The sequence below is a fragment of the Geotrypetes seraphini genome, chromosome 10 (assembly GCF_902459505.1).
Source record: "Geotrypetes seraphini chromosome 10, aGeoSer1.1, whole genome shotgun sequence".
Classification (NCBI taxonomy): Eukaryota; Metazoa; Chordata; class Amphibia; order Gymnophiona; family Dermophiidae; genus Geotrypetes; species Geotrypetes seraphini.
In genome coordinates, this window is record NC_047093.1 from 29,695,270 (window position 1) to 29,721,709 (window position 26,440).

At 45.4% G+C, this 26,440-nt stretch overlaps 1 protein-coding gene across 1 annotated transcript in view; it reads left to right on the forward strand.

The window, feature by feature from the left end:
• MYO15B (myosin XVB) overlaps positions 1 to 26,440 on the forward strand; it is a 117,113-nt gene that overhangs the window by 38,151 nt on the left and 52,522 nt on the right. Inside the window, exons 13-24 of the mRNA XM_033960997.1 lie at positions 234 to 292; positions 382 to 505; positions 985 to 1,080; positions 1,890 to 2,021; positions 9,124 to 9,249; positions 9,351 to 9,428; positions 10,316 to 10,464; positions 10,665 to 10,710; positions 12,865 to 12,989; positions 16,338 to 16,455; positions 18,474 to 18,649; positions 23,980 to 24,073. Of these exons, the coding sequence (XP_033816888.1) occupies positions 234 to 292; positions 382 to 505; positions 985 to 1,080; positions 1,890 to 2,021; positions 9,124 to 9,249; positions 9,351 to 9,428; positions 10,316 to 10,464; positions 10,665 to 10,710; positions 12,865 to 12,989; positions 16,338 to 16,455; positions 18,474 to 18,649; positions 23,980 to 24,073 (1,323 nt within the window). The remainder of the gene's footprint in view (positions 1 to 233; positions 293 to 381; positions 506 to 984; positions 1,081 to 1,889; positions 2,022 to 9,123; positions 9,250 to 9,350; positions 9,429 to 10,315; positions 10,465 to 10,664; positions 10,711 to 12,864; positions 12,990 to 16,337; positions 16,456 to 18,473; positions 18,650 to 23,979; positions 24,074 to 26,440) is intronic.

The following is a 26,440-nucleotide window of genomic DNA, read 5'->3' on the forward strand; positions in this document are numbered from 1 at the left end:
TGCCAAATGCATTGTGGGATGCAGTGGGAGGGGCCAAAGGCCCTGATTGGCTCAAAATCCAAAGGTCTGGGGGGGGTCTGGGGATGTGGGAGGGGAACCCAGGAATGCTCATTATTCTGAGCTTGCCGCGGTACTTTTATTGCAAGATTTTTGGTAGAATTTGATTCTATGGGTAACCTTTGACCATTGGCCCATATATAAATAATAATTTAGTTTCTCTTTTTTTCTTTCAGGAGACACTGTATGATCGGATTTCCTCCCCCTTGACAGTAGAAGGTGCCATTGATGCCAGGTAGCTCTGAAGTGCCCTTCTCCTCCCTTTTAGCTTGTATAGAATAGCCTCTGTGGTCTGTATTATAACTGGGTCATCCTCTCATTAAGGGACAGCATTTCCAAGGCTCTGTACTCTCTGCTTTTTGATTGGCTGCTGGATAGAATCAATGACTGGCTAATCCCTAAAGAGATGGACACCTCCCTGGGCATTATTGATATCTACGGCTTTGAGGTCATTAGCTGTACTGCTTTTACATTTTGCTTTGTCTGTCTATCTATCCAGATATAAAATGTTGTAATTCAGTGTCTGTGTATTTGCACACTGTGGGGGTAATTTTATAAACTAATCTCATGGGTAAAACTGCTTGTATAAAATTAGTTCATGCCTAAAAGTATATGGGTTATAAGAATACACACAAGGTATGCTTTGAAATGTATACCTGCTTTGAGGCAGGCATAAGGTCCACACTTTGAATGTAGGCACTAGTATTTTATAAACTCATATGTATGGTTATTTCTTCATAAAATGGCGCCCAAAGAGGGGCCTTGTTATGACATTATCCTCTGTATATCTATGTGCCCATCTTTGTACAGGACATTATATACTGTATACACATACCTATGTACAGTATGTTTATTCTTTTCTGCCATGCCCATTTCTCATCTGTAAATACCATTAATGACCTTGACATGTGTGTTGTATGTCTGCAGGATTTAGGAGTCAACAGCTTGGAGCAGCTCTGCATTAACTTTGCCAATGAATACGTGCAACAGTTCTTTCGCCAGACTGTCATCACCCAGGAGGAGGTAGAGAGAGGGGATGTTAGGCAGTGCACATAAAGAGGTTTGGGGCCATAGGGTACATACAAAGAGAGCCAGCTTAGTTGGTCTCTGCCTTGGAGACATTAGGGATCTGCTTGAAAAAAACAATGAAATAGTCTGTCCTTGTTCTTTCCAACATTTGTTCTTCTCTGAAAGCAGAAAGACGATTTCTCTACCAGTGAATATTCATTCTTCCTGCCCTTTTGTATACCGTGCAGTAAAGCTGCCCTAGAGGAACAGGCTGAAACTTCTCTGTGGCTCTGAAAAACTCATAGCAAAGCTTAAACTTTCCTCCAGTGAATTTGGAATTTAGATGCCTGATATAACCTCAGTTTACTGAATGTCAAGCATGCATAGAACTGATCAGAAGAGTGAGGGTGAGGGAGAGAGAGGGAGAAGATGACTGGAGATCAAGCAGGGTCTAAGATGACACTATAATTAGGGGCAACTGAGCAAGTTGTGTGGAGTTCTTACCTAGCAATCTCTGGAAAGCTTGGCCTAAACCAAGAAATCACAGTGTGAGGGGGTAGGCAATTCTGCAGAAAAGGTGGTGGGTGCATTGAGTAGCTTTCCACGGTGGGTTGTGGCGACCAAAACAGTATCAGAATATAGATGAGCATGGGATATACTTAGAGGATCCCTACTTGTGAAGAAGTGGAGATTATGGCGCTTCACTGGAAATGAAATTGGGCAGCATAGATGAACCTTATGGTCTTTGTTTCTGTGGTATAAACATCTGATCATAGATTGTTTTGGTGGCTAGAGTTTTGAACTCTGATCTCCTCCCCTTCTAGGCAGAGTATACACAAGAGAAGCTGAACTGGATCCCCCTATCCAAGGTGGATAACGAACCCTGTCTAGAGCTGATCTCTGCAAAGCCCCATGGGATTTTACGTATTTTGGATGATCAGAGCTCGCTACCCCAGGTATGAACAAGTCAAGAGATACTTTCTAACGGACTCCGTACACTAGGGATAAGCGCCCATAACATTTTTGTGTCATTTTCATGTCCAACACATGTCATTAATAGTGTGCCCTCTTCTTAAAGGTGCACATGCACCCTAGGGAGAAAAAAAAAAAGCAATCCCTAGACATCTTGTATGCAAAAGCACCGTAAGAGTCAAACCACGAATCTTTTAAAAGTTGCCTCTTAATGAATTCTTCAAGAACAAATATTTAAAAAGAAGGGTTAAGCGCTGGTATCAGTGAGAGCAGAAGCTGTTTGGCTCTATCGCAGGATACCGTTTTCATATAGAAATTGTTCTCCTGAGAGAACTTCACACTGTTTTACACTCACTATTTAACCAGCCAGAAACAGCTCCTGGCCAATTAAATAGCACTTAACTGGCTCAGAGCTAATATTCAACTTAGCAGCTAGCCTGGTCACTGGCTGTGTTGCATGATATAGCCAGTTAATGTCGATATTCATTGACTGTCTGGCTGGGTAATTTATAGCGACCAAAGATAGACCTGCTATTGATGAACTAGTGATTTGTGATGGACATTGAACAAAAGAATAGCCTTACTGGGTCAGACCAATGGTCTATCAAGCCCAGTAGCCCGTTCTCACGGTGGCCAATCCAGGTCACTAGTACCTGGCCAAAACCCAAGGAGTAGCAACATTCCATACAGAATCTCAAAGAATAGCAACATTCCGGAATCCCAAAGAGTAACAAGATTCTAGAATCCCAACGAGTAGCAACATTCCATGCTACCGATCCAGAGCAAGCAGAGGCTTCCCCCATGTCTTAATAACAGACTATGGACTTTTCCTCCAGGAATTTGTCCAAACCTTTCTTAAAACCACTACGCTATCCGCTTATACTGTATATTGATATGGTGAACATTATCTGAATGGGGTAAATGTGGGGGCTGTCAAGTGATGTATGTATAATTTTGTGAGTTGGATATTTTGTGTATTTATTGAAGTGAAGGTAAATTATAATTAAAGTTATTTTGAAACGTGTAGACAATAGCTTCTTCATATGGCGAGTCTATATTTATTAAGGATGTCCTGGGCTTCCCTTGAGGAATGGCTTGTGAGGCACTGCTTCCATTGAATGCAAATAGATCTTATACATCAGGGGTTCTCAATGTTGGTCCTGGAGGTCCACAACCCAGTCAATTTTTCATGATTTCCCCAATGAATATGCATGAGATCTGCTTGCGTGCACTGCCTCCATTGTATGCAAATAGATCTCATGCATATTCTTTGTGGAATTCCTGAAACCCAACTGGATTGCAGACCTCGAGGACCAATGTTTAGCACCCCTGTCATACATATTCATTGTGGAAATCCTGAAAATCAGGCTGGGTTGTGGACTTCGAGGACTGTTCAGGACTGATCCAGGGAAATATCTATGTATGTCGGATATGCAACGAGGGAGTAATTCTATAAATTGGATGCTAACATCTAAAAGCCAAAAACGTTCAGCCTAGGGCTACAAGACATCCGAGAAAACCTGAACATGTCCTCTCTTTAGAGGACTGTCCATCACCCCGGCAGATTGTCCAGGTTTTGGAAGTCCCCGACCTCAGGGCCGCATCTGGAGGGTGACTGTGCATGTGCAAATGTTGACGCAATGACTAAACTAAACCAAACTTTAAGTTTGTATAGCGCATCATCTCCATAAAGATAGAGCTCGGCACAGTTTACAGGTAATTCAATAAATGAGGGAAGAACATAATAAGAAATTAGAGGTTATGAAGAGGATAGCTAGCTTTACATATTAAATAGATAGCTTTATGTTTTGGAGAAAAGCCAGGTTTTCAGATGCTTTGGGAATAATTGGAATGAGCCTAAGTTCCGCAGCGGGGCAGGGAGGTTATTCCAAAGCTCAGTGAATTTGAAGAAAAGGGATTTCCCTAATTTACCTGCATACATGATGCCTTTTAATGAGATTGAGAAAGAGAAAGAGAGAAAAAAAGAAGAGAGAGGGAAAAAAGAAGAAGAGAGAGAGGAAAAAGAGAGGAAGAGAGAGAGAAAAAAAGAGAGGAAGAGAGAGAGAGAAAAAAAGGAAAGAGAGAGAGAGAGAGAAATAAAGAGAGAGAGAGAGGAATAGAGAGAAAAAAAAGAGAGGAAGAGAGAAATAAAGAGAGGAAGAGAGAGAGAAAAAAAGAGAGAAAGGAAGAGAAACTAAACTAAACCAAACCTTAAGTTTGTATAGCGCATCATCTCCATAAAGATAGAGCTCGGCACGGTTTACAGGTAATTCAATAAATGAGGAAAGGACATAATAAGAATTAGAGGTTATGAAGAGGATAGCTAGCTTTACATTTTAAATAGATAGCTTTACGTTTTGGAGAAAAGCCAGGTTTTCAGATGCTTTCGGAATAATTGGAATGAGCCTAGGTTCTGCAGCGGGGCAGGGAGGTTATTCCAAAGCTCAGTGAATTTGAAGAAAAGGGATTTCCCTAATTTACCTGCATACATGATGCCTTTTAACGAGGAGAAAGATAGTTTGAGTTTGTGGGCGGATCTGGTAGTGTCAGGTCTCGAAGAATTCCAGGATAGTGGGATTAGGGGAGGAAGAATGCCATGTAGGATCTTGAAAATTAGGCAGGTACATTTACAGTGAATCCTAGAAATCACCGGAAGCCAGTGAAGTTTTGACAGAAGTGGGGAAACATGATCGAATTTGCTTTTTGCAAGAGAGAGGAATAGAGAGAAAAAAAGAGAGGAAGAGAGAGGAAAAAAAAGAGAGAGGAATAGAAACTAAACTAAACCTTAAGTTTGTATAGCACATCATATCCATAAAGATAGAGCTCGGCACGGTTTACAGGTAATTCAATAAATGAGGGAAGGACACAATAAGAAATTAGAGGTTATGAAGAGGATAGCTAGCTTTACATATTAAATAGATAGCTTTATGTTTTGGAGAAAAGCCAGGTTTTCAGATGCTTTCGGAATAAATGGAATGAGCCTAAGTTCTGCAGCGGGGCAGGGAGGTTGTTCCAAAGCTCAGTGAATTTGAAGAAAAGGGATTTCCCTAATTTACCTGCATACATGATGCCTTTTAATGAGAATGAGAAAGAGAGAAAACAAAGAAGAGAGGGAAAAAAAGAAGAGAGAGGAAGAGAAAGACAAAAAAAAGGAGAGAGAGAGAGTAATAGAGAGAAAGAAAAAAGAGAGGGGAATAGAGAGAAAGAAAAAAAGAGAGGAAGAGAGAGAGAAAAAAAGAGAGAGGGGGAGAGAGAAAAAAGAAAGAGAGGAAGAGAAACTAAACTAAACCTTAAGTTTGTATAGCGCATCATATCCATAAAGAGAGAGCTCGGCACGGTTTACAGGTAAATCAATAAATGAGGGAAGGACATAATAAGAAATTAGAGGTTATGAAGAGGATAGCTAGCTTTACATTTTAAATAGATAGCTTTACGTTTTGGAGAAAAGCCAGGTTTTCAGATGCTTTCGGAATAATTGGAATGAGCCTAGGTTCAGCAGAGGGGCAGGGAGGTTATTCCATCACATCGATGACCATGCATGCACCTATGCTGTCCCGAGCATGGGAGGTTTGTGTGGAGGCGGGGGGGGGGGGGACGGGACAAGAATGAGGGAGATGGAGGTGGAATGGGGTGGATTTGGGAGCAGAACGGGCTGGGACAAGGTATCCTCTTTTTTATAAAGGAAATCTGGCAACCCTAGTTCAGCCTAATGGATAGTATCTTCCATTGTATAGGGCCTAGGGAATGGAACAATCTCCCTGAGTACATTTGTCGACAACAGAACATACATAATTTTGAAAAACTGCTGAAAAGGCTTTTTTTTTTTTTTTTGCTACATGAAATACAGAGTATGAGACTGTGTGGTTAATGAAGAGATGATGGCAGTGAGGTGCTGGTTGCCTATTTATTTTATTGTTTGTATCTTTTGCTCTGTTTTGTGGGTTTATTTATTGTGAATCGTGTATGTATTTTTGTACGTAATTTTGTATTTTTGTAGGTAAGTTTGTAAACATCCCTGGGTAAGGGCAAGATATCCTCTATAATAAAACCCTAAGTGTGCATGCACACTTAGGGTTTTGTGATCCCTGCAGCGTGCTGTGTCCTTCCGTGGCCGTATTCTATTTGGCAAATATTCTATTTGGCAAATAGAATACGGCCATGGAAGGACACAGTTTGCGGCACGTGTGCCGGCTTGAAGCGGCTTGCGGCAGCCCCCCGAAAGCAAGAGGGAAGTGACCAGGTTGGTGGCGCCCTGCTGCACGTCCCCTGCAGGAAGCCAGAGTGGGGCTCGCAGGTGCAGGTTGTGCCAGATGAGGAGATCGGGTCGACTGCGAATTTCATTAAGTCCAGTCCACCCCCAGCGAGAGGTTGAGCGTCACTTTGGCCTCGAGGCCCGAAAAGTGCAGGTTCAGGGCGCTGCCGCCGCCCAGCAGCAAGGGGATGCAAAGGAATAGTAGCAGCCCCTCTTCCATGCTTCCAGCGCCTCAGCCGGATAGGGGGAGCAGGGAAGAGGTGCTGCTGGACAGTGGGGGAGGTAACAGGAAGGGAGCCGGCCTACTGCTGGACAGGGGCAGCAGGCAAGGGGTGATGGTGGACAACCGAGGAAAGAGAAAGACAGAAAGAAAGACAGACAGCAGCCAAGGAGAGAGAGAGAGAAAGAAAGAAATACAGACACACACATCTATTCTAGTACCCGTTAATGTTACGGGCTTAAAGACTAGTAAATAAATAAACCAAACCAAACCAATGTATGAACATTCTACCTAAGCACTATTCTGTAAATAGCATCCTGTGGGCAGAGTCTGGGCAGGACTTATACTGATGAGTGGTATATTAATATCAACAAATAAATAACATCAGAAAATACTTTTTCATGGAGAGTGTGGTAAATGCCTGGAATACCCCCCCGAGGAAGGCAATGAGGACCAAAGCAAAGGCCAAACTCAAATTCGAATGGGAGAAACCAGTACTTGTCAAGTTTTGGGGTCGGTTTGTTTTTTTTTGGGCCGTGACTTCATGATTGTGACCAAATAAAATGGTGTGACCCCCATGAGAGCACAAAATAATGTTGCATTTATAATGTGGCCCCAAACAGGGGTTTTGTGACTCCAGTGGGGTCCTGACCTACAGTCTGGGAAGCTCCGAGATAAATGCAGAGGATCTCTCTATTAAAAAAAAAAAAGCAAGGCATCAAAGCAACATTTACCTCCTCTTTTACTAAGGTGCGCTAACCAATTAGCACGCGCTAATCAAATTAGCACACGCTAAACTAGAGAATGACATGGTGGTTGTTACCCGCGGCTAGCCGCGGGTAACCCGCCAAAATGGTGACCAAAAAAAAAAAGGTCACCGCGAGATCGGGGACAAAGCCATTCACCGCCCCCTGGAGCGGTGAATGGTTAGCACGCGCGGTGAACGAGCATTTGGTCTGGCAGCTCCTTCTCTCCCGCCGGCCATGCATCTCCCTCCCTCCCTCCTTTTCCCTTACCTTTTCTTGTTGAAAATGGCGATTTCAATAAGGCTATGAGCTTGTATTACAGCCGGAGCCTTGAAGTTGCGTCGCGTTGCCTGCTGGAAAAATCTCCTCTGACGCAATTTCCTGTTTCCGGTTACATCGGAGGAGACTTTTCTAGCAGGCAACCCGACGCGACTTCAAGGCTCCGGCTGTAATACAGCGCATAGCCTTATACAAGTTGCCAGTTTTGCCACAAGAGAAGGTAAGAGGGAGGGAGGGAGAGAAATGCACGGCTGGCCGGCGGGAGGGAGCTGCTGGGCCGCGTGAAGGGTGCTGGGGGTGGGGGGATGGAGAGGAGAAGACGCTGAAGACGGGGACGGGGCGGTGAAAGGGACAGCGGGTACGGTGACGGGGCGGTGAAGGGGACGGCAGAGATGGGGACGGGGCGGTGAAGGGGACGGCGGAGACAGGGCGGTGAAGAGGATGGTGGGACGGGGCGGTGACGGGGACAGAATTTTTCCCCGTGTCATTCTCTACACTAAATACTAACACGTCCATAGACTAACATGCACACGTTAGCTAATTGGTTAGCTCACCTTAGTAAAAGATGGCCTTAATGTCTTCACACATTAACCAGGGCACGGAGAGGTGTAACCTGCATGAAGCAGCAGGTACAGCTCTGGCCACTGTGTTGGACAGACTGGATGGATCCTAAAGGCATTTAGATGCATGATTACTTGTTATATTAATGTTGTAGGAAAGAAAATATTCTTGGAAAAGAGATGGCTGAGGGGAGATATCCTGAGTGGAGTAGAACGGGTACAAGTGGATCGATTTACTGCATGAAGATTTACGAAGACTAGGGGACACTCGACGAAGTTACAGGGAAATACTTTTAAAACCAATAAGAGGAAATATTTTTTTCACTCGGAGAATAGTTGAGCTCTGGAACGCATTGCCAGAGGATGTGGTAAGAGCGGTTAATGTAGCTGGTTTTAAGAAGGATTTGGATAAGTTTCTGGAGGAAAAGTCCATAGTCTGCTGTTGAGACAGAAGCCACTGCTTGCCCTGGATCGGTGGCATGGAATGCTGCGACTATTTGGGTTTTTGCCATGTACTTGTGACCTGGACTGGCCTCCGTGAAGACGGGATATTAGTCTAGCTGGACCATTGGTCTAACCTAGTAAGGCTATTCTTATGTTCTTTATAGACTAGGTACACCAGGGCTGTCCAAGTCCGGTCCTCGAGATCTACTGGCAGGCCAGGTTTTCTGGATATATGCATGAGAGAGATTTGCCTGCACTGCCTTCTTGGTATGCAAATCTCTCTCATGCATGTTCATTGTGGATATCTAGAAAACCTGGCCTGGCAGGAGATCTCGAGGACCGGACTTGGGCAGCCCTGAGGTACATGATCATAAAATTACATGTTTCCAAGTTTATTTAAATTTGATACACCGCCCATCATTAAAATGTCAGAGCAGTTTACAATATCTCAATAGTAATATGGATTAAAGCGGGGGATGAAAACTGGGCTGAAAGAATAGGGAAAAGAAAAGAGCAAAAAGAAACGATAGAAAAGTGGGATGCTCCCCCTCTTGATATTTATCATTGACTTTCTTTCTCCCTTAGGCCACGGATCACACCTTCCTGCAGAAGTGCCATTATCACCATGGAAACAGCCCATGGTATGCCAAGCCCCGGCTGCCGTTACCCGTCTTCACGGTGCAGCACTATGCAGGTCCAGTCACTTACCAGGTAAACTCTAAGTCCACCAGTCTAAGGCAGAGCTGGTAGATGTCTCAGGTAAAGAGTTTGCTACAGATTCATATAATTAAGGTAGAACTTGCCTTTCACAGGTCCACAAGTTCTTGGATAAAAACCACGACCAGCTGCGCCCAGAGGTTATCGACGTTTTCTGCCAGAGCCGATTAACGGTACAGAATGATTTATTTTGCCCTACTCGTGGGCCACATCGAGTGCTAAAAGTCCTGTTTGGCTATGCAACGTTAGAATGGAATTTATAGCTTGCTAGTTAGACCTGCAGACATTTAATGGAAAACTTAGATTTCAAATCTTGTTAAAGCATTTTCCTTCCTGTCCTTCATTGCTTCCTCTTCCTTTTTCTCATCCTCTCTCCTTTTCTCTCACATACTCTCTCTCCCCAGTCCACTGTGTCTGGGTCAACTGTGTAGCCTGACTTCAGATTTTGAGGTGACCTTAACACAAAGTGTGGTGGCACAAAATCTTCCCCCCCGAAACCCGTTCACTGCTCCTGCCAGGGGTGGGCAACGAGAGCCACACTCCAATTGGATTTCCAGGATTTCCTCAGTGAATATGCATGATATCTATTTGCATGCACTGCCTCCCATTGTATGCAAGTGGATCTCATGCATATTCATTGAGGAACTCCTAAAAATCCAACTGGATTGCGTCCCTCGTTGCCCACCCCTGATCCCTGCCTTATGTGCTCTCCTCCATTCTCCCCACCCCCCAAATTCATGAGCTTGCAGTGATTCCAAAGCCCTACCAGCAGAATATGTTTTATTGACAACTACTGTAGATTGGCAGATTACTAAAGATTTTTAATAAAAAAAATACATAAAATTTAAATAAAAAGCTTATCTTTAGGTTAGTATAATATACATATTTTTTAAAATGCCGCGGCTGGTCACCGCCATCTTCAAATATTGACCCATCTGTGTTGGGGAGGCTCCTCAAGCTGCAATTAATGATTTAATCTTGTTGTACACCGCCTTGTGTCAATTTCTTCAAAAAGCTGGTAAATAAATTTAAATAAATAAATAAAAGATTATTCCCTTAGATGGTGGCCAGTCTTTTCCACAAGGCAAAGGAACGTTGCATCGGGCAGCAAGCTTTGGGTTCAAGGGTCAAAGGACAGCGTCAACAGGCATCGACTTTGGCTTCCCAGTTCCAAAAGTCCCTGCAGGATCTCACATCCAGGCTGGCAAGGTGAGGGCATAGTGATCGCCCATCATTTCACCAATGATTTTCAGATACAGATGCGTAAATTCAAAGACAGCATTCCCCTAACAATGAGGTATTAGTTAAATTCATAAATTTGCAGTGTGAGGCTAGAAGTCAGCTAGATGTTTCCTCATCTTTCCTAACATAACTGTTATCTTTTGAATATTTTTTTTTCCTTTCTGCAGAAGTCATACCTCCTTTGTCCGATGCATCAAACCCAACTCAAAGAAGGTACTAAGACCACCTGATTAATTGAGGAAGGAAAGGGAAGTGAGGAGTAAGAGTAATGTATGGAATGTGTTGCCAGAGGCGGTTAATGTAGCTTGTTTTAAAAAGGGTTTGAACAAGTTCCTGGAGGAAAAGTCCATAAACTGTTGTTGAGACAGACATGGGAGAAGGCACTGCTTGCCCTGGATTGGTGGCATGGAATGCTGCTACTAGTTGGGTTTTTACCAGGTACTTGTGACTTGGAGTGGCTTCTTTGAAGACGGGATACTGAGCTAGATGGACCATTGGTTTCATCCAGTAAGGTTGTTCTTATGCTTTTGATATACCACTTTTCTCTGGCATAACAAAGAAGTTTACATATTATATACAGGTACTTTTCTCTGTCCCCAGTAAGCTCACAATCTAAGTTATTGGACCTAGGTCAGGTGTATCAAAGTCCCTCCTCAAGGGCCGCAATCCAGTCGGGTTTTCAGGATTTCCCCAATGAATATGCATGAGATCTATTAGCATACAATGAACGCAGTACATGCAAATAGATCTCATGCATATTCATTGAGGAAATCCTGAAAACCCGATTGGATTGCGGCCCTCGAGGAGGGACTTTGACACCCCTGATCTAGGGCAAGGGTAGTCCACCATGGTCCTTGAAGGCCACACTCATTCAGGTTTTCAAGATTTCCACAATGAATATGCATGAGATTGATTTGCATGGACTGCTTCTGTTATATGCAATAGATCTCATGCATTCATTGTGGTCATCTTGAAAACCCAAATGGGTTTTGGCTCTTGAGGATTGTGCTTGCCTATCGTGACCTAGGTCAGGGGTCGGCAACCTATTTAAAGCAGAGCACCAATGTATCCAAAATGTTTAACCCAAGATTTACAAAGGGTCGCAAGAAATAGCTTTGCTCACATCCAACTCCTTGCAGCTCTCTGCACCTCTCATCCCTCCCCCCAACTCATAGCCAAGGTTCTCTCCCCTCTCTAGGCCCTGACCCTTTAATCTCCTTCTTCCATGCAACTCTTCTCTTTCTTTTGTCAAACTCTTTTCAGAGGGTGTTGCCTTCCTAGTTCTAATCTCTAATCCACACCAGGTTATACTCTTCATAACATAAGATTACTGCACATTCCAAAACACGTAGCATATGTAATGCAACCATTTAATTTTTTTCTCAGAATGGGACATCTAATAATTTTTAGGTAATAACATTGTATATATCGGTCCTTCTTTCTTTCTCTCTCCCTGACCCCCTCCCCTTCCTTTTCTCTCTCTCTCTCTCTCTCTCCCTGCCCCCCTTTCTTTCTTTCTCTCTCCCTGCCCTCCCCCACTGCCGCCGATTTCTCCAAGCAACTGCCACCAATTTCTTCCTGCTTCCCTGACACCGATGCAACAACAGGCCAGGTGCATGCAGCGATTTTACAAGTGGCGGCCCCACAAGCCTCCCCCCACCATGATGTCAATTCTGACGTCGGAGAGGAAGTTCCAGACCAGCCAGGCAGTGATTGGCTGCCCCAGAACTTCCTCTCTGACATCAGAATTGGTGTTGGGGGTGGGGGGGTAAGGCTTGTGGGGCCACCGCTTGTAAAGTCGCATCCTTTTGTCCCCAAGCACAGCGCCTTTTTTTTGAAATTGTTACAGTGGGTTGCTCTCTTTCCGAAAACGGGACATTTTGGCGTCCCAAAGTTGTGATTGGGGACAACGGGATGGGCTACTTAAAAATGGGATCCCGTTCAAAACAGGACATATGGTCACTTTAAGCATATAGCTTTTCCCTTTCTGTCTGGGATCCCTTCTGGGCCTGGAGACTCTCTTTAGGCCTTCCCTATAATGCCCACCATGACTGGAGTCATCTAAACATTACTACAACATTTTATAACCCAGGGAAAAATCTTAGTCATTGTCCCCCTTCTGGATTTGTCTTCTTGCACAAAACAATGCAGCCATGCTCCCAGCTTCAGTACAAGTTTCAAGTTTTCAAGCCTTTATTAAAATTTGATTCTGTCACTAATCCAACTTCTAAGCAAGATACAGATAGTTTTCTCTTGTCAACACTGGTTACTAAGGCACCTTCGCCACTTTCTCAAGAAAGTTTCAACAGGTCCTCATGGGTTGACCAATATGCTGTCCCTCTGTCTTCTGCCATCTTTCTCCTATAGCTGCCAGGTATCTTTGATGTAGAATATGTCACCTGCCAGTTGAGGCATTCTGGGATACAGGAGGCTATCCACATCAGGAAGAAGGGATATCCGGTGAGAATTCCAATGCGGCACTTTATAAGCAGGTAGAATGTGGAGATTTTTTTTCCTATTAGTCTTATCTTTATACTTTTTGCGACAGTCTCACAAACTTCATTGGGCCTTTCTGGTTGACTGGATTCCTGATGCTGCGCAGACATAGGGTTACCAGAGGTCTGGATTTCCCCGGACATATCGTCCTTTTGAGGACATGTCCGGGGGGTCCAGATGGCTTTTCAAAACCCGACACTTTGTCCAGGTTTTGAAAAGTCTCCTCAAATTTGTTATATTACAATATGTACATTTAAGTGTATATGTTCCCTGGGGTAATATTTCAAAAGAAGTAAGCGCATGCTTTCATTTCTAGAATTTTCTGACATGCATACAGGGAAAAGTCTACATGCTTTTTATAAAATAAGCATCTACCTCACAACGCTTCCAGGAAGGTTTACACAATATCATGTTGATGCATATGCCTATATGTGTGTATGTAGCTAAACAAGTCCGAGTGCTTTAAACACGAAAAAATGCTTTATAAGATTACACTTCCCCCTCCATATTCGTGGGGGTTAGGGGCAGAGCCGGCTTACAAATATGGAAAAACCGCAAATAATATTCAGGCCAGTTCTGCCCTTATCCTCGGCCTCCCCTGGCTATTTATAGCCCTGTAAGCCCCCCCCCCCCCTCTTTAAGCCGTACCTGGTGGTCTAGCAGGTTTTCAGGCAGGAGCGATCTTCCCACGCTCTTGCCCCATGCAGATCGCTCACAGGAAATGGCTGCCTTGAGCTCCCGTAGTCTCTCGAGCCAATTCCTGTGAGCGATCTGCACGGAGCAGGAGCATAGGAAGATCGCTCCTGCCTGAAAACCCGCTAGACCACCAGGTAAGGCTTAAGGTGGGGAGCTTACAGGGCTTAAAAAAGCCTGAAAAATTAAAATTTATTTTTTGGTCAAAAATCACGAATAACCATATCCGTAGATACGAAATTTGCGAATACGGAGGGGGAAGTGTACCCCCTTTATGTCTATGCTATGCTCGGGTCCAATGTGGTGAAGAAGAGAGACTAAGCGTTGCTCAGCCATTTCCCTGAAGCAGCGGGGGTGCCGAGTTTACCCCACGAAACTAAGGCCTGGTCGGATATAGGTTAGAAGCAACGATGCTGATTTGACAATGGGCTACTCGAGTTAAAGAGCTAAGTATTTGTAAAAGACTACACTAGTTTATTATATTAAATGGAAAGTCAGAAGTCATAAGCTACAATGAATTTCCTTTTTTTCATATGAATTATTTTTAAATGAATTCCATTTTTGTTAACAACGGGATCTGGATGGGCTCCTTGTTCCCTGTGACCCATTCCCTAGATCCCCACCAATACTCATCCTACCTAAAAAAACAACACGCCAACTCTATTTTGGTAATTAGCCGCAGCTCAGTTTATTAACAATAAAATTAACATATTATAATTTCCATATCAGCTTTAATTAACATAACTCCAAAAGCTCCTCCCGAGCTACCAAAACAAACATTCAGTGCCCTCGACCCTGCCACTTCAACAAGGGTCAGAGGGGTGGCATGTCCCTCATGCCCCATTATCCGGGTCACCTGACCCACCAGGCACGGCACCCCGCCGGCCCACCGCTCATCACCCGATGAGCCCCAATGACCGAGTAGCTCGGGAGATCCGCCCCGAGCTACTCCCGAGGACCATAAAACAAAGGGAGGGTGGGAGGGAAAAAACACCCTGGAGGACCCAAAACGGTTGAGTCCTCCACTGCCTACTCCCCTTTATCCCCTCGTCTCGGCGCGCGTGACCCTCCCCAGCCAATCAATTTAAATATGGCTCTCTGCCTTTCTGAAGGCCAATCAGCCACTGAACACAATTTTTCCGCCCCCCGACCGCCCCCCCCCCTGCGAAAGACACGGAGGCACACCAGCCCCGTGTTACCTTCTGCCCTTTGACACGAGGTCTCGGGCTTCCATAAATGAACCTTCCTTTTTTCATATGAACTATTTTTCAAATGAACTCATTTTTTCCTAATGAACTTTTTCAAGTGAATGATTGAAGAAACGTTTAAAACACTGATAGGAATGTCATTGATGTTATAAGCTACAATGAATTTCCCTCTCTTTATATGAATTTTTAAATGAACTTTATTTTTGCAAATAAACTTCCTTCTTGTCATTTGAACTATTTTCTAAACAAACTCAATTTTTGCTAATGAACTTTTTTCAAATGAGCGATTGAAGAAATGTTTAAAACTTTGATAGGAAAGTCATTGATTTAGTGAATTCAAGATTGTCTCAGAGCATTTTTTTAGTGTATTTATTGTATTTATAATACTGAGGCACTTTCACTGAGCACTTTATATTATGCACTTTAAGTATTAGTAACATTGTTAAAATTTTGTGGTAATTAGTGAAATATGTAAGATACATGAATTGATGAAAATAATGGGATGAACTATAATTAACAATAAGAGGAAATGAATTGCAGTGAAATTGAATAAGAATTTGAGATGAGATAATCTTGATTGAATTTGATTAGGTAATATATATGGTTGGATATGAGTTGGTCCTGAGTTTCAAAAATGGCATGCTGATCTATTTCAAGTAATATATATCCCATACCAAAAGTTTTTGTAGTTTAAATTTAATAAGTTTTTAAGAATTCAAATTAATAAAAGAGGAGACATTGTATTTAGAATTTTTTATTTATAAAAATTAATGTAATGTATTTTTAAAAAAATAGAGAATTAGAATAAAATAGTTAATTTATCTATATTGGTAGGGAGGTGGGGTAATAGCCGGTGATGTTATAAGGAGATAAGACAGTAAAGCAAAGTTACTTACCTGTAACGGGAGTTCTCTGTGGACAGCAGGATAAGTCAGCCACACTTTTGGTGACGTCATCTACGTTCCCAATTCGGACTTGCTCTCCCAGAGCTCAGGTGAGGCTTTTGGGAGCCTCATCTGAGCATGTGCCCTATATAGGATCACGTCACCCATTAGTGAGAATACCTGCCTGCTTGTCCTGGAATAATGTGTTTCTCTCTTTAAGTAATCCCATTGTGGGAAACAAGTTCTCCTAAGTCTGAGGCTTGTCCCCATTAGAAGTTAATTAATGTAATGTGATTAAAAGTCAACAGTCATACTATTAAATCCAATTACTTAAGTAGTAAATCTAATTAACAAGTTGGATATTGTGCAAATGGTTTTCAATAGTTTTATATTTTATGCTATGCAGATGACATGTATCTTGTCCATGTGAACACCAGAGACATGTTTAGTAACTTTCCACCACGGAAATCCAAATAATTGTTAGCGCTAGTCATCAAAATAAGAGTTTCTAGGTCATATGCTAGTTTTACTGCTTGACCTGCATTTTTGTGCATTGCAGGTACAGATGCCTTGTGGGCAGAGAGGAGAGTGGTACTCAGGAAAGAGATCTCTGTGTGGCTATACTTTCCAGAGTTGTTGGCGTCTGTTCAGAGCTCTATCAGATCGGATTAACCAAGGTGTGACTCCTTAAAGACTTTGCTCAAAACCTACCAGTTTCTGTTTTTGAGGAAACAAGGAGCCTAGCTCATAAGACTCTTTTCTTGTCACTGAAGCAAGTTTTAGGCACCTCTGGTCTTCTCTGTCCTTTATTTTTTTAGGTGGGTAGGGGAGGATAGGAGAAAATTCTGGAGCCCTGGACAGTGAGAGGTGACTTGTTTCCCATATGGTGTAGGTAGTTGGCTTCTGTTTTCCTCTTGTACCATCTAACAGTGCATCTGAGACCTGCTTGTTGCGTTCTGTTTGATTAGATATTACATTGTCTGTTTATTGAAGAACTAAGCTGATGCTCATCAAACTTTTTTCCTTGAGGCCTTCTGTGGCCATTGTTCCTGAAGCTCTATTTACTGTTTTCCTGCAGACCCTCTTTATGTGGGCCCCGATGCACAAAAGTTTTCCACGCCAGTAGGACACGTTAAAGTCAGTCTTCCTGGCACAGAAACTCAGCCTCTGATGCTGAAAAGAGTTCTTGGGGCGGGGGTAGGGGCTTTTATCAATCCTGGTAGCAACCACTGAGAGCCCTAATCAAATGCATTACAAGGAGCTCATTAGTATGGGGCAAAATTTTCCGGTCTGGAGCTGCTAGTAGCTGTTGTGCATGTGTTGTGCCAACTCAGCTGATTGTGGCTCTGGTGCCGGCCCAGTTGATCGTGGCTCCGGTGCCGGCTCAGCTGATTGTGGCTCCGGTGCCGGCTCAGCTGATTGTGGCTCTGGTGCCGGCTGAATTGATTGTGGCTCTGGTGCCGGCCCAGTTGATCGTGGCTCCGGTGCCGGCTCAGCTGATCTTGGCTTGAGTGCCGGCTGAGTTGATTGTGGCTCTGGTTCTGGCGCAGCTGATTGTGGCTCTCGTGCCGGCTGAATTGACTGTGGCTCCGGTGCCGGTTCAGCTGATTGTGGCTCTCGTGCCGGCTGAATTGACTGTGGCTCCGGTGCCAGATCAGTTGATTGTGGCTCTGGTGCTGGCTCAGCTGATTGTGGCTCTGGTGCCGGCTCAGTTGATCGTGGCTCCAGTTCCAGCTCAGCTGATTGTGGGCAGGGTAGAAGAGTTGACAGTGGACAAGGTACAAGGGGGAACAGCTGTGCATACCGATTTGCTTTTCTGAGCAGGCACCAGGCAAAGTTTCTCCCCTTTTTACTAGGGCTACTCTGCACAAATATTATGCATACAATTTGCACGCTATTGTGCTGAGCATCACCTGATAAAATAATTGCTCCCAACTCAGTATTTTTTACCAGGTTGCCGTAGCTTTGAGAATCTGACTCTTATTCTAGTAATTCATTCCAAGAGGTACTCTCACATGTCATGGGGAGTGGGGGACTTTCCTCCTCTGATGCATACACAGGAAGGTGTTCTACAAACTGCTCTTCCCATGCATTTTGCTGCAGCAGGGATTTGCTATGCGTATCTTCAAGGCTGGCTTTAGATGTATGCAACCCGTGTGATAGAAAACAGAGCACTGTCATTTCATAGACATAGTGGAAGCTTTGAAGAGGCACTAGGAGCCACAGTGCTCCAAGGGGTAGGGTTGCCAGATTTCACTATTGTAAAAACTGGACCCATAGCCCCGCCCCCAAGGCCTGCCCAGTTCTACCCAGCCCCGCCCTGTTAAGCCCAAGTCATGCCCCGTTCCTTCCCAACCTCACCCCAAGCCCCACCCTTCAACCTGTTCTCGTGCCCGGAGCCACATCGGGAAGGCATCTGGGCATGCGGAGGTGTTACACGACGACATTACACGCATGTGTGCATGGGCGTGACATCACCATGTTGCATAGACACCTACGCGGATGTCCTCCCGATGTGGTCTCGCGCTGGAAGCTTTCCAAAACCCGGACAAAGTGCAGGACGTCTGGTAACCCTACCAAGGGGACCTTTTCCAGTTATGAAGGGCATCATTGCTAATCCTCACACAGGATACGACTGGCACGCAATCCATAATTTCCAGGTTTTGCTAATTCTGAAATTGCAATGTATACCCAGGTCTTCTTAAAGGAAAAGGCTCGATGTCTCCTGGAGCATCACTGGAACCAGGTGCAGGACAGGGCTGTCGTTACCCTGCAGAGGAACTTCCGAGGCTTCGTTGATCGCAGGAATTTTCAGGTCTTCCGTCAGAAGATTGTCGTCCTTCAGTCTTATACCCGGGGTTACCAGGCAAGGTCAGAGAACAAAGGCAAACCTTCTCAGGTCTAATAAAGATTAGGGTTGCCAGATTCTACATTTGTAAAAATCCGGACCTCCCCAGGCCCGCCCATCCCCGTTACGCCCAGTCCTGCTCCTAATCCCGCCCTAGCCCTGTCTCCGCCGCTTGCTCTGGTCGGGCAGGAGGGCATCTGCGCAAGCGCGGATGCGATGTGATTAACGTCAATCACGCGTGCGTGTGATGTTATCGTGTCGCCAGACACAATTTCAGGGGAAGCTTTTCAAAGCCTAAACAAGGTGCCGGGTTTTGAAAAGCCGTCCGGACCCCTGATAAGGACATGTCCGGCGAAATCCGGACATCTGGTAACCCTAATAAAGATGGATCTGGAGTTTCGGGTCCGTTCTGTAAAGTAGGAACAGCCTCTATCTTAGAAAACAGTATCTGGGCAAGCAGAGATTGTTGTAGGATGTTAGGTGGAGGAAAGTCTCGTTGCTGTATCCATCACTGAAGGTCAAGAGTTCTCAATAGGAGAGAGGAGCGTATCGCTGGATATGGAAGGAGGCTGGGCAGGGCCATGCCCACCTAGTACCCATGCCTGCAGTGTGGCCAAGAAAAGGAGATAATGGGACAGGCAGCGATTTTGGCATTCATGCCTCCCTTGCACCCTGTGGAGTCAACACCACTCACACAGCTCTCAGTATGGTCCAGGGCCTGGATAATGACATAAGAGCTTGAAAATCTTCCATTTATATGTGAAGACAAGAAAAAAAGACCTATCCAGCACGACCAATCCCAACCCAACATCCAACACTCTCTCTACCCTTAGTACTCTCTAATATTCTTCTATCTACCAAACGTTATCTAAAACCCCATAATTCACCCTATTCTTATCTCCTAAAGACTTCTACTTCCCGTTGGTAACTCTTTACCCAACGTTTTATTACCTTAAAAATTTTATGTCATCGCTTATTCTTTTCCTTCAAATTTTGAATGTAATTCTTGTTTTAGTTTGGATGTAATCCGCCTTGAACCGCAAGGTAATGGCGGAATAGAAATCACTAATGTAATGTAATGTAATTATGTCAGCAAATTACAGATTCGGTTCCTAACATGTACTATGGCTGCCAAAACATATTATTTTAGCATTCATATACCACTTATAGCCTAAGAGGTTTACATTCAGGTACTCAAGTATTTTTCCCTATCTGTCCCGGTGGGCTCACATTTTACCTAATGTACCTGGGGCAATAGGGAATAAAGTGACTTGCCCAGGGTCACAAGGAGCAGTGTGGGATTTGAACCCACTACCTCAGGGTGCTGAGGCTGTAGCTCTAAACAGTGCACCGCACACTCCCGCATATTGTTAGTAACGAGGTCTACCTAATACTACTCCTGCTTATTTGTATAGTGCTACTAGACGTACAAAGCACTCAGTGGGATGTGGTCAGGGCCTTCAGGGATTCGCCCCACCCCTTAAAGGCCCTGAGAGCACTGCTCTGAATTTTATTGGTTGAGCAGATAACAGGCTGATGCTGCTCAGCTAATCAAATTCAGATCAGTACTATCAGGGCCTTCAGGGGGGTTCGGAGAATCCCCAGCCCAAGAGCCCTGCCTCTTTTTTTTGTTTACTTTTTGTTTGATGCAGTCTAACTGGTTGAGCAGGCTGTCTACTCAACAAATCAAACTGCATCGTGCAAAACATAAACAAAAAATAAAAAAGCAAGGCTGTAGAGCTGGGGATTCACTGAATCCACTGAATCCTCTGAAAGCCCTCACCACACGCCACTGACCACACTGTAAACAACCTGTAAGAGACAGTCCCAATCCATCAGTCTGTTTGGCATTTAAGACTAGGATGATACAGTGCCCCTTTGATAGAAGCAGATGTGGGCTGTAGACCATCAGATAATACACTATTTGTTTCACTTTCCTGGGGTTGGTTTGAAAGGAGTGCAATTACTAATGGTCCCTTCTTGCCCTAGGCATTAATCTGTACTCATCAGGCTGTTGCATAGTTTTCCACAGAGCTCTTTATGCATCTATATAAGCCTTTTGGGTGAAATCTATTTAATAACAGCATTATAGAATAGATAAGTGAGTAAGATCCCATTCTATAACAGCAATATAGAATACTAGTCTTTAAGCCCGTTACATTAACGGGTGCTAGAATAGATGTGTCTGTCTGTCTGTGTTTCTTTCTCTCTCTCCTTGGCCACTGTCTGTGTCCTTCTGTCTCCCCCCCCCCCCCCCGAGCAAAGCTGTCTGCCCCCAACACACCCCTGTCCCTCTCCCTGACTGTCTCTCCATGGCCCCCCTTCTGTATTCCCCCAGAGCAAAGCTGTCTGCCCCCAGCACATTCCTCCCCCCAAAGCAGCCCCTTTTCCCTTTCCCTGACTGACTCTCCATGGCCCCTTCTGTCTTCCCCCCAGAGCAAAACTGTTTGTCCCCAGCACACCCCAGCACACCCCAGCACACCCCAGCAAAACTGTTTGTCCCCCTCCAAAGCAGTCCCCTTTCCCTTTCCCTTTCCCTGTCTCTCCATGGCCCCTTCTGTCTTCCCCCCCAGAGCAAAGCTGTCTGTCCCCAGCACACCCCTCTCCCCAAAGCAGCCCCCTTTCCTTCTCCCTGACTGTCTCTCCGTGGCCCCCCTTCTGTATTCCCCCCAGAGCAAAGCTGTCTGTCCCCAGCACACCCCTCCCCCCCAAAGCAGTCCCCTTTCCCTTTCCCTGTCTCTCCATGGCCCCTTCTGTCTTCCCCCCCAGAGCAAAGCTGTCTGTCCCCAGCACACCCCTCTCCCCAAAGCAGCCCCCTTTCCTTCTCCCTGACTGTCTCTCCATGGCCCCCCTTCTGTATTCCCCCAGAGCAAAGCTGTCTGCCCCCCAGCACACCCCTCCCCCCAAAGCAGCCCCCTTTCCCTCTCCCTGACTGTCTCTCCATGGCCCCTTCTGTCTTCCCCTAAAGCAGCCCCCTTTCCCTCTCCCCCTGTATTGTTCCCCATGTTACTCTCCCTCCATCCCGGCATCTTCTGGCCTGCTCCTTTTCAAAGCAGCCTGCAATTGTGGCCGGCTTTAGAGAACCTCGCAGGCTGCTCTCCAACTTGGTAGCACGTTCCCTCTGACGCGATCCCGTGTATCAGAGGAAACGTTCTACTGAGGTTGGAGAGCGGCCTGCACAGTTTGTTAAAGCCGGCCACGATCGCAAGCTGCTTTGAAGAGGAGGATCAGCGGCGGCGGTTGGTGAGTGAGGGCGGGAGGGGGGAAGCTCCAGTGTGTTCCCTGCTGAGGAAGCAGGCAGGGAGAGAGCTTGCCTGCGTTTCCTCCAGCGGTTGGTGAGTGAGGGCGGGAGGAGGGGAGTGGCCAGAGTGATCCCTGCCGCCACGTTCTAAAATAGAATATGGCCACGGATCAGAAAACATGGCCGCAGGGATCACGAAACCCTAAGTGCGCATGCGCGCTTAGGGTTTTATTATATAGGATTAGCTTAACCTGGTTTTGTTGCACCTTATATTTGAGCTTTAGAGCTGGTGTAACCTCAGGTTCCCAAATGCAGCAAGGGTGCATGCAACTTACTCAGGCTAACTCCAGCTGACTGTGGATATTCCATGCTGGACAGTTTCTGGTGACCGGTGTTGAATATCCAGTTTATTTTTAACCGGCTAAGTCATTATTCTGTGCGGGCTAGCTAAGTTTATAACAGCCAAAGATAGGACTGCAATTTGGCTGCTAAACCTGGCTGGTCAGCACTGAAAATTAGCGGTTATCGCATGGTAAACTTTTAGCCACTAACTGGGAATATTCCACAGAGATAACCAGTTATCTCGCACAGAGTATTTGCATTTAAACTCCATTTAAGCAGTCGGTGCTGTTTATATAGTGCTGCATGTTGGCCTGACTTGTTCTGTAAGTTGCTTGTGTAAGTGGTAGCCCCTCCCATGCTCCGCCCATGTGCACGCCCCCTTGCATTTCTACACCCATGCAGAATAGCACTTAGTTGCTATGCAACCACTTAGACACATACGCGCCCACCTACCTGTAAAAGTGACAGTATTGGGCCCGACAGCCGGTGACAATCGGCGCCTTGCTGACCGCCACTGACATTAAACCCGGAAATTCAATGCTGGGCCATGTCCAGGCATCAGCACTGAATTTCTGGGTTTCCAAAGCCAGCTAATGCATAGCCGTTAAGAGCAATATACAGCACTTAATCGATTTGTTACTGCATAAAGATGGGACTGATTTTTATGCGGTCCGGTTTATGCGTTTAGCCTGGCTGGTTATGTCCTGAATAAGAGCTCTTAATCGGCCCCAGAATATCCACAATATAGTCGGTTTTCAGTAGGGTTCTAACTGGTTAAATTCTGCTGAATGTGACCTCAAAGAGGCAATTTAACCGACCAGGAGCTGTTTCTGTCCGGTTGAATTTCTGTGAATTTTGACCCCATTCTGTACACTTATATTTTTAAGTGGTGCTTCACTGGCATCCACATAGGCCTGGATTCTCAAAATGGTGCTGTTTGGAAGGTGCCGGAAGGCGCCTGAATGGTGCCTAAGTTAAATATTTTAATTAGCTATTAACAGTGTGGTAATTGACCGTGCCATTAAAAACCAATGAAAAACTAATTAAGAAAAAAAATAATAAGTTGGCGCAGATGCTTACCGGTGCAAGAGGCGTGTTATGGACGGGATTTGATGTTTGGCACCACTAAGCGTGATTCTATGTTGAAGAAAGGCACCGTAAATGTAGGCCTGTAAATCCCTGGCCTACGTATCTGGTGCCTACCTTTGACACAGACCGCGAGTCTCAAAACGGTGCCATAGTTTGAGTGGCGTGTGACCGGCGCCATTTTGAGAATCCAGGCCATAATGCATGGAGGCCAAGGTGGCTCTGCAAAACTTAGTCCTTGTGAATGCCCCCAAGTGGCTCACTCCAGCTCGGCGTCCCGCAAACTTTCTCGAGCCATAGCACGCTAAACATAGTGGCCGCAGTTCGAGGCATCCGGAAGTGCGCGGATGTCGCCGTGATAATGGCACGCACACGTATGATGTCATTATATCGACAACCGTGCATGCGCAAAGGCCCTCTGGATGGGCCCCGAGACGCCTTTAGGGGGTGCCAGCAGGGAAGAGGGCCAGAGAGGAGAGGCGCTGGCGCCGGCTGACTGCCTACAGGAAGTGCCTCTCGCTGCAGTCGGCCGGCGCCTCTCCTCCTCCCCAGTGTGGTGCGACACATCTGAAATCGTGGGAGACACACAGTTTCGATACACTGCTTTAGCCCTTTTCTTTACAGTGTCGCTCAGCTGGTTGATTGCAGGTTTAAAAGTGAGAAAGCAAATTTAATTCCCTTCAGGAAACGCTACAGGAGACTGAAGAAATCCCTAGTGGAGTTTGGGGCGGTGCTATTGATCTCCAGGTTACCCTCAGTGTGTCGGAAATCTCTTCAGGTAAGAGGTGGGAATCATTTCATCTTGTGCCAGCTCCTGACTGAACTTTTAAAATCGAGAAAAACTATGAAACCTTTTGTTTCATTAACAAATGCAAAACAGGCTGCCTCCTTCCTCTTATGGCAGGCACACATTCAGCTGAGCATTGTTTGCAAGTGTCTCCAAAGCGCATAAATGTTTGACTTCCTCAAATAGACTCTTTATCTGTTAAAATTCAGGTTCATGGACTGACATAGTGGCAAAGGGGTAAGCACTGCCATTTGGAGAAGCCAGAGTTTGAGATCTAATTAAACTTCATGTTTCCCAAAACATCCACAGCCTCTTGAGGGAGGGGGGGGGGGAAGAGTCTTATTTGTCATGCAGTGTAGAGAGTTGCGCAGGGACAGAAATCCTACGCATCCCCGCCCGTCCCCACCATGATCCTCTCCGTCCCCACCCGTCCCCTCCAGGATCCTCTCCGTCCCCACCCGTCCCCATCAGGATCCTCTCCGTCCCCACCCATCCCCGCAAGAAATGACCTCCATCCCCGCCCATCCCCATAAAAAGCAGCAATTACTTCTGACAGGATCATCAATTCCACAGTCTCTTTTGTGTTTGCACTGCTTGTTTTCCTTGTGGAATCTCTTTGGTGGAACCCTTTTTTTGTTTTCTGTTCAGGTAATTAACTTATAAACCCCCCTCTTTTACTAAGGCTGACGTGTCCATAATATTATATGGACGAACCCTGCTTCCAAACCTTCCATCCCCATGGGAGTCCAGTGGACCAGAGGGGGGGTCCCCGTGGGAGTCCCGTGGGTTAGGGGGGATTCCCACGGGACCCCCCACGGGAACCGCGGGATTCCCGTGATCCCCGTTCCCGTGCAGACCTCTAATGCAGTGCTGCCACCTGCTTGCAGTTTGCTAGTCCCACATCAACAAGACCAAATGGTCTTGCCAATAAAACATTTACCTTGTATTATAGCATTAATGCTGAATTTTTGTTACGTAGGTGAATTTTTCAATGAATGTGTGCAGTGAGCTCTTCATTGTAGCTGCTTGAAAATAAGAGAGGCTTATTTATTGGAAGCATCTAGAATTTTTTCCTCCTGTATTACAGTTACTTGTGTCATATTTTCATCAGTTGAAATAACTTTGGTTATGAAATCGGCCAGTCATTCCCAACCTAGGATTTTGCAGCTAGAGTGATAAGAAAGTCCTGTCTGGGATATATATTTTTTATACCTCATATGATGTTATAGGGCTTTGATTATGCTGTGTAGAATTCCACGTAAGGACATGTTTACTAAATGTTAGCACAATTAGCAGGCATTAGCGTGTACTATCTGCGTGTTATCCTTGTAGGCATAGTGGCAGATAGCACACGCTAATAATATTTAGTAAATATGCTCCTAAGTTGGTTTTTCTTCACTTCTAGGTAAGATCCCTTCACCTCCAGTCCTAGTATTACCAGATTTTACTTGCGTAAAATTTGGACCCATAGACCTGCCCCCCCAGCCCTGCCCACTTCCAGTGCGTTATGCCCACATCATGCCCCAACCTCACCCCTAGTCCCACCCCCTCTGCCTGTTCTCATCATTCGGAAGGGCACACGCGCGGATGCGCCCTCCCGACGCGATCTGAAGAGGAAGCTTTCCAAAACCCGAACAAAAAGAAGACATGTCCGGGTACATCTGGTAACCCTATCCAGTCCCAATATTAGACCCAGCAGGCTGCATGTATGTCTGCTGTTTTTCTCTGAAATATCTAAGCGTATGTTTCTTTTTTTAACATGAAATAAATTTAGTGACCAAAAATTTCATCATAATTTATTTTTATTGAATGTATACGAGTATACTTAAATATAAACTGAGATTTTGGGGGCCAAAAATGGGGGTCTGCACGGGGCAGGAGTGTAGGAAGATCGCTCTGTCCACGTTCACTGCTGGACTACCAGGGAGTTTAAAAGTACACTTTTTACTAATTGGGCAGGTGGGAGGGAGGTGAGAGTTATTAGCCAGCTGGGACAGGAGGTGAGAGGGGTCCCTCCTGTTCCAGCCCACTGCTGGACCACCAGGGCTTACAGCAGGCCCGGTGGAGACCTGCGAGGTATCGGGAAAGAGGAGGGCCAGGGTGCAGAGCCTGGCAGGGCAGAGGGACAGGGTGGAGAACCTGGCAGGAAGGAGAGACATGGTGCAGAGCTGGGCAGGGAGGGAGGGGGCTGGGTGCAGAGCCTAGCAGGGCACTTGAACTATATTCAAGTCTACCTTTTTTCTTCCTTTTGGGGAGGAAAAAAGGTTACCTCGGTTTATATTCGAGTATATACTGTACTTATGTTTACATTTCTGAATCACCAAACCTAATAAAACTCAAGGTGATAATGCAAAAAAA